General features: G+C 53.1%; 1 protein-coding gene across 5 annotated transcripts in view; it reads right to left on the reverse strand.

Moving 5' to 3' along the window:
• The window catches only part of TNK2 (tyrosine kinase, non-receptor, 2), a 24,258-nt gene extending 16,295 nt beyond the window's left edge, over positions 1-7,963 (reverse strand). For 2 of the 5 annotated variants that reach the window (XM_006869388.1, XM_006869386.1), the window contains exons 1-2: positions 1,948-2,122; positions 519-589 (exon numbers count right to left, since the gene is read on the reverse strand). In XM_006869388.1, coding sequence (XP_006869450.1) covers positions 519-589; positions 1,948-2,110 — 234 coding nt within the window. In that variant the 5' untranslated portion in view covers positions 2,111-2,122. Of the gene's footprint in view, positions 1-518; positions 590-1,947; positions 2,129-7,909 lie in introns of those variants that run through there. The other 3 variants (XM_006869385.1, XM_006869384.1, XM_006869387.1) reach the window with 2 other exon arrangements.
• Positions 7,964-8,257: the final 294 nt, after the last annotated feature.

An 8,257-nucleotide genomic window follows, 5' to 3' on the forward strand; every position in this document is an offset into this window, starting at 1 on the left:
TCCCCAGCCCTGAGGCCAGAAGTGGGGAGGGAAGGCCCTGGCTGGCTCACTTCCTCTCTCATTGTCTTCCAGACAATGGGCAAAGTTCCACTGAGTCAGACCAGGGGCTCACCACACTACAGATCCTAATTAGGGCAGAGGCTGGGGGAGGAGGCAGGCTGTTGGGGAGGAAGCTGTCAGCAGGGCCAGATGACCACAGAAGCTCAGTACAGACCCCCACCCTGTGCTGGGCACTGGCCCCATCCCTCAGACAGAGCCAGGGCTCAGTGAAGGCACTCTTGTAAGTGAGCTCCTCTCTGCCCAGCACCCGGACACCCAGAGGGGATATGAGGAAACCTCTCCACACAGTGGCTCACGTGTCTGTCTCTGGCAAAGGTGACACTTAGCCAGGCAGCTCTGTAAGTACCCAGCCCAGATAAGACCCTGGAGGAGGGAGGCCAGCACAAGGTGAGAGGTGCTGCCTGCCCAGGGATGGGGGAGGTTTCCTCAGACAGCCATCCCACTCCTCGTCCACCCACCTTGCTCATCCAGGACTTGCGCTTGCACATAGCCTTCCTCCTCTTCACAGCCTCCCAAAGTCGCCGCTGGCCTGCAGGATAGAAAGAAACCCAGTGCTGTCAGGGCAACCCTGTTTCCCAAACTGGCTGCCTCCCACCAACAGTGAGCTCCCACTGGACACTGCCCAACACAATGAAACCAATGGCACCATCCCAACTAACGAGGACCCTTCCATTAACCACGTTGTTGTTAAGTACTGTGGCGTAGGTTCTGACCCATAGTGACCCTGTACAGGGCTTCTGAGGCTGTAAATCTCTACGGGAGCAGAATGCCTCATCGTTCTCCCGCGGAACTGCTGACCCTGCGGTTCACAGCCCACCTCGTAACCACTATGCTACAACAGCTGAATTCCACTTTCAGGCTGTAGTTCTCATACTGGGTAAAGCAAAGCTGAACTGTAGTGGGGAAATCAAGGTAACGGGTTTTCTCAGTCTTGCATTTTTCTCCCATAACATTTTATCCTCCTGATCAAAAAGTAGACCACTGTGTGCTGATGACTGGGGGGCAGGCTTGCAGGGTATGCCATGTGGCTGGCTGATGATGCATGGAGGGGACTGTAATCATGGCAATGAAACAATATACGATAGGATGAATGTAAAGTTAATGTTCTCCCATGTAAACTATCATATAATCCACAATAAAACATTTAAAAAAAAAAGTAGACTACGTGGTTATCTAACTGTTAGCTGTTTGGCTATCTTAAGGTGAAGGCCCTAAGTTCTACAGTGAGCACTATGACTTCTAGATGCTGCAACCACTACTTATGAGACAAGCACTAAGAAATGAGTTCAACTTGTAAATCGACCTCTGTGCGGGTGAGGGACACTGAGAGACAGAGACACATAAACAAGGAGACAGAGACAATGAGACAAATGGACACACAGAGACTAACCAACCCAAAAACCAGACCCACTGCGCCAAGTTAATTCTGACTCCTAAGGACCCTACAGAACAGAGTGTAGAGAGACCGTGAGAAAATCAGCAAGTCAGCTGAGGGTCTTATCTTTCCTTCTCCACACAGATGTTGGGCAAAGATCCCTAGTGTTAAGATGGTGAAAGATGAGACTGAATTCTAGATTTTGAAGGATTGGGAAATGGAGAGGATACAGCCTACAAATGTCTGAGTGAATCCTGAGTAGCCAGGGGTCAGCAAAAGTCAGTCAACTCTCGCTGCTCCAATCCACCTCAGAGCTGCACGCACGGTGTTCTCAGAGTAGCTACTGTGTGCTCCATCTACTGACAGGGGCCCTCACACCCCACTGCCGGGGCTCAGCTAGGACACCCCATTGAACGAAGGGGAAAGGTTCTTCCAGGTGGCCAGCAGTCACGGGGATAGAGGAGGTAAGTGGTCAGTGGGGAGAGAGCAAGCCAGGCCAGTGTTCCACCTACCAGGTCGGCCCATACCAATCTTCTCCAGATCTTCATTCTTGACATACTCAAAGTGGGACAAGCGGGTGATATTGAGGTCGTCTCGGAGCCGCAGAAAGTACTGTTGTAACTGCACCTCGGACAGCAGCTCCAGCAGCCAGCCTGTGCCCTCCTCAGGCTGCATACTGCTGCTCCCCAGCCTCTGTAGGGAGGGAGAATAAGGCTCAGGAAGCACAGAAAGCATGGAGCTCACAGGGGCCTTGTCTCACCCATTTGTTACCATGCTGCTGTCTGCAGGGACTCACACCACTATTGTGCTCCCCAAAGCAGCTGTATAGAAAGCCTGTACCCCCATACCTCTTCCTGCTACCAACAAGGATAGAATGAGGGCAGTTGGGAGACAGCTCTGGCCCAGGAGTCAGGGTCTTCCTACCCATCCCAAATCCAGTGGTCCCCAGGAAAAGATCTCAGGACCAGATGAACCTTAAGTTAGGCTCCTCCCAAAGCTTTTCGTTATTAGAGCCTCTCCACTATTCACCAAATACCCTTAACCCAGGGGCCCCCATTCACATGCCTATAGGGACTAAAACTGTGTGGACTGGGTGGGCTTTGAGTGCCTGCCTAATAAAGAGGTGCAGTTGAGGGACTGTAGCCCACTATTGTCAAAACGTTTTGTGTCCCCCCAAAAATGTCAAGAATTTGGATTTATGTGTGAAAGCTCACCACTAAACAAAGGCAATATAACATGGTAAGAAATTTAAAAAGCACACAGGAGCCCACAGGACAGTCTCATTATCTTCCTTGCTCATCACCACCACGCACCCCCTTCCCAGAGGCACCTCCAATAATGTCTTTTACGTATCCTTCCAGACTTTGTTTCCCACCCCCAAATATTCACACATTACCCATTGTGGTCCTTGTATTCACCTAACATTCAAGTTTGAAACACATACACATTATGCAGACCAAACACTAGGGAGCAACCTCTGATCTACACCCTTTCTTTCTCAGAGAAAAAGGCTGGTGATACCCTCAAAGCAAAGCAGCTCAGTCCACTGGATGCCAATTCCACCCCAGTCCAAGGACAACATCTGAGAGCCAAGGGCTTAACAAGGCCACCCCTGACCCATGTTCAATCCTGACTGACGAAGAGGCCAGAAGAAAAAGACCAGCTGCTCTCCAGTGACCAACTCAAAGGTGGTCTCATCCTCTACCAGCAAGCCTTGTACTAAGAGAAGTAGGCACGCACAGCCCAGGCTCAGCATGAGTCCTCTGCCCCCACAGTTCCCAGGAGTTCTGCCAACACAGGGCCAGGAGTTGGGACTTTCTCAGACAGCTCAGGGCAGTATAAGGAGTGACAAAGGGGAATTACAAAGCTTCAGCTCAAGCCCTGGCTCTTCCACCAAGGGGACTAGACCAGACGGTTTTCAAGCATTCATCTGCAACCCTTGACTCTAAGGGTTCTCTGAAGGCAGGTGGTAGAGCCCTCTAGAGGACATTCTTGGTTGTCATGATGTTTCAGGGCTGCTAGTACAGGAGTCTCTGCTAACCTCCCAGAGGTGCCTTGGGAGAAAGATGTGACGCTCTACATAAGAAAAATCTGCCATTGAAAACCCTGTGGAGCACAGCTCTGCTGTCACACACAGGGTTGCAATGAGTTGTAACCAATTTGAGAGCAACTACAAGCGGCATTTAGGAGGGGCGGGGATAAAAGCACAAAACAGTCTCACACACTGTCCTCCGTCCTACACGACTTAATTCATTCAGGGGACGAGAAACAGTGACACCTGTCAGAGCCAGTGCTCCAGGGTGCTGCCTTGTTTTTCCAGGTCTCGCAAGCTTTCCGCCTTTGACAAGGTGCAGTCTCACCTCTTTCCTATTGCTCTTTTATAGTGGAAAGCATGTGCCTTTTCCTTCTCTGGCAGGTTCCTACCACACACAGGTTCTGGCTTTTTCCGATTTTAGGGTAGTCATCCAAGCCCAGAGCCTAATTCCATTTACATGGGAGCAACAAAGTATTTCTGCAATTTTAGTATAGCCTGCATTTTCCTGGGACCCAACTACCTTGCAAACTGAAGAAATGTCAGATTTTGTTTTTTATTCACAAGTTGGCAAAAGTTGCTCAGTATATGAAAGAAAATGTCACCTGAGGTCTGCCCACTCTTGGTTCAGAGCTCCCTCCCAGCCTGCATTTGTAGCTGTCACTTCCATGGAAGTTCTGCCTGAGGTCTCAGCCTCATCCTTCATTTGATATACCAGAACACATATGATGGTATAAATTACTTTCCTGGATTGCTCTTTATAGTATAGCTGCCACGGTAGTAACATTTGGACTAGATATACACACACATAAAGTAAACAGGCTGTATTTCTATTAATTTAACAGTAACAATAAAAAAGATGTCGACCAATAAAGCTGCACTTAGGATCTACGAAGCACAGCTCTAAGCATTCAGCTGTATGAATTCATTTATCCTCAACAAAATCATTTGTTACAAAAAAGAAAAAGGAAAAAAAAAGTGAGTTTGGGGATTAAGAGGGTAGGCTAGCATTGCTTTCCAGAAGAACTCTGAAAATCACCAGAGCAGTCTGTTTCTCTTAACAGCCTGGCCAGGCAGGGCCAGTCACTGCCCTTCCTTCTTGTTGTTGTTGCTAAGTGCCACTGAGTAGGTTCCAATGCAAAACTACACCATATAGGGTTTCTGAGGAGCAGCTAGTGAGCTTGAACCACCAACTTGGTGGTTCAAACCAACTTTTCAGTCCAGTGTATTAACCACCCTTATAAAGTTCAGCCTCAACACACAGGCTTCCAAGCCCTACCAGAGACAGTAGTCTGTAAGGTCCCTTTTCTCCTTCCGCACACTCTCAGGACCCCAGGCTCCTCATAGCTCCCCACCTCTGGAGCAGAAAGCAGTTAACTTCTGAGAGCGGCTCAAAGCCATGTCCCCGTGATTAGGGTTAGGGAAAACTCAAGGGTCCCTCCCCTGAAGCTATTTAGTACAGCCCAGTCTGCTCCCTTTCCCTGAAATACCAACTCACAAACCTCCCCGGCTTAGCTGGATCCTCCCGGGCCCCTGCCCCCAACTCCATGCTACTCTGTGGCCCCAGGTACAAGGCTACTCTGGGTTATGGGATTTGGGAAGAAAACTGAGATCTCAGTGAGGAGAAAGGTGTCAGGGCCCTGGATCCAAGTCTGGTCTCTTCTACAAAGCCCACGGTGACCCAGGACAAGTCACCTCCCTTCCGCTCCCCCACCAAGTCCAAGTTTCCCAGCTCAGAGTCTCAGACCCTGCCTGTGCCCAGTCCCAGGGGGTACACACCTGTGTGTCTTGTGGCCGGCACGCGCAAGCACATACTTGATCTGGCCCCTGCATTCGCTTCTATCACACCCAACAAGTGTGCAGCGGCCTCAGGGGAGAGGCTGCTGGGCCCAGGCCCCATCAGTCCCCCCAGCCGTCCCCAGTCCCGCACTGTACCCTCTCAGCAAAGTGCCAGCTGTCAGCCGGACCCCTGCCCGAGCCCCCCCACTCACTGTGTACAGGCGTCGCCGAAGTCTGGCCAGGAGAGGGAAGGAGAGCTCCAGACCAGGGAACCTTCGGGCTGCTGGCATCTCCACGAAACTGGAGCCCCAGCGGGTCACTGAGGCTTTGGCCCGGGAAGTGGAGAAGCAGAGGCCTCAGCTCCTAAGCTTCAGGATTTGCCCAGAGGAATCTGCCCCAGGAGCCCCCAAATCCTACACCAAGGGTGGGAAATAGGGCAAGAATGGGGCAGGCCTCTTTTCTCTGTGGGAAGCCCGGCTGGATTCCAAGCTGGAGTCTAGCAGAAGCAGGTTAGCTCTCCTGGCTGCCGCCCGTCTCTGTCCTGTTTCTCGGTCTTCTCTCCAGCGCAGTGGTCATAGCTCCAGCCCTATCCCTGGCTCCCCCACCCGACTGTCGCCCGTCAGCCCTCCCCCTCCCTCCCTCCCTCTCCAGCTGAGCAGCTCTGACACTGGCTGGAAAAGGTCCTTTCTGAATCACTGCCAAAAGGGCGGCGGGAATGGGGGGACTCTTCCTCCCAGCCACCGGCGCTGGCCCCTCTGCCTCCCACACACAAGGCCCCCTGTCTCTGGCTTCCACCCCAGCCCCCACAGTTGCAGACAACTCCTGGGATTTGGGGGTGGGGGCTATGTGACTCAAGCAGCAATGCACAATGAGGGGCTGCAGGCCCCCATATGGGTTTGTCTAGAGCAATATAGGGTAGTGCACTGCCTGAGTCTGGGGCTTAGAACCCAAAGTGTTCCCTGAACCTTACCAGCAGACCCTTCTGAGACCCTCTCCCAACCCTGTCCCAGCCTTGGCTGGACGTCTCCTGGCTCAGTCCCTAATGTGGCCCTGTTACCCTGGTGCCCGACGGAAATAGGCGGCCGGCAGCCCGCCAGTGGGGCAGTTCAGCCAAGAAGGAGGGTGGGGTGGGTGGTGAGGGATCTCCACCCCCTTTCCTTGGGGATGCCTTGCCTGCTTGCCCACTACACCCAGTAGACAGCCTCCCCAGACCAGCTGGCAAAAATCCAAAACCCCTCAAAACAAACTAACAGTGCCCCTGAAGCCTTGCTGAGCTGTCCCCACCCCATAGCTGCAGATACTAGGCTGTAGGATGTCTCTTCCATATCATCCCCACACACAGTCAAAGTCTGAGCTGTAAGGGACTAGAGGTACTCCATCAAGCCCCTGTAGGGCCCCCCACATTCCCAGAGCTGAAAAATGATCCCTTTGCCCCTCCTCAAAGGGTACCAGCTGCTTTTGCACACACACACACCCCACTACAGTCCCCAGACACACCTGACAGCTGCAGGAAGTCCTTCCAACTCCCCCAGCCCCCCCACCATGCCTGGGAGCCCCTGTTTCTTGCACACTGCTCTCTTGTCCCTGTCCAGATGGCTGTTAGGGTAGGCAGCTGGAGTGAGAAGGGGCTGGGGAACCAGCAGCCCAGGCGCTCTTCCCAGGGCTTTCCAGTGCTTGACCTCCTTGGTGCTGACACTGAGGTGGGGAAAACAACCCCACAAGTCAGTCCCCCTTCCCCATCCCCTGTCAGCCACCACCCAAAGCTTTGGAGCCTGCCATGTGCTGCCTCCCTCAGTTTAGGCACTGGGGTCAGAGCTAAGAGGCAAGCCAAGGTCAGGTTGAAGCTACACTAGAGCTGACTTTGCCCTAAAACCTCTAAGGCTATGCCCATAAGTCAGAGACTCTACCTAACCATTAGGCACCTGATGGTCACCCAAAGACCAGGCCCCAGGAGGACAATTTTATGCAAGGTTACTCCACTGCAAGACAGGGCTGCCAGATGAAAATGGTCAGATTTGAAACTCTAGCCACCCCACAAAGACATACCCCAAATTCCCCCGAGCCCCATGCCTGACCCTTCCTTTGTATGTTCCTTAAGGAGCCTTAGCCACCTGTTCACAATCCAGTCACAGGAAGTTGTGAGAGAAAATCATGAGGGACTGCTAGAGCTCAGGCCCAGCTCCAGCTCAGGAGTACAGTCCCACCTTGCGCCTCAACTCTCCCTTTCTCCAGCCAGCTACTGCCCTCTGCTGGCCAAGAGAGAAAATGCTTCATCTCTAAGTAGCCCCATAAATAGGGTGACATTTTCCAAAGCAAACAGGGGTATTTGGTTTGAAGCGCATATTTGAAAGGCCAGTAGAATGTCCAGGGCACAGGGACTCAGTACCCACAAAGGCTTTAAATCCTGAAAATGTTTCCCAGGTTCCCACGGGGAATGAGGAAGCTTATCTGGGTCCCAAGGGACCCAGGGACAGGAAGGCAGATGTCAGCGACTCGCTACCACTGGCATCACCCCCGCACCCCAGCCCACACACTACCACTATCTAGCGTAGGTAACCTAACTCCTAACAAGCTGCACAGAGCAGGATTGGCCTCTCTGTTCCCGGCAGAAGATGGAGACTGGAGCCAGGGTACCTGGCCATCCTACAGTCTTCCCCCATTACCTGCTGGCCCTTCTCACCCCCAGCCAGGCGCTGGTAAGCAGATCTTTCCCCCATGGAGCCCAACTGCCGGCATCTGAATCAGGGAGGGGAGCAGAGGCCGGCTCAGCCCCCGCCCACCCCTCCACCGGCACTGGAAGCGTCACAGCCCTGCGTCCTGAGGGGCCGGGCCTCGCATTCCCTCCAGGAGAGCAGGGGCTGCGGAAGCATCAAGGGCGTTCCACACCGCCACCACGCCCCCTCCTCACCTTCTGGCCTCACACTCCACCACCCGCTTGCCTCAGTCCCCTCCTCCAACTCCATTCTCAGCCTCCAATGAGCTGCAGGCCTCTGGGTAGCTCGGCTCCTACC

Source organism: Chrysochloris asiatica, unplaced genomic scaffold (assembly GCF_000296735.1).
Source record: "Chrysochloris asiatica unplaced genomic scaffold, ChrAsi1.0 scaffold00130, whole genome shotgun sequence".
Taxonomy (NCBI): domain Eukaryota; kingdom Metazoa; phylum Chordata; class Mammalia; order Afrosoricida; family Chrysochloridae; genus Chrysochloris; species Chrysochloris asiatica.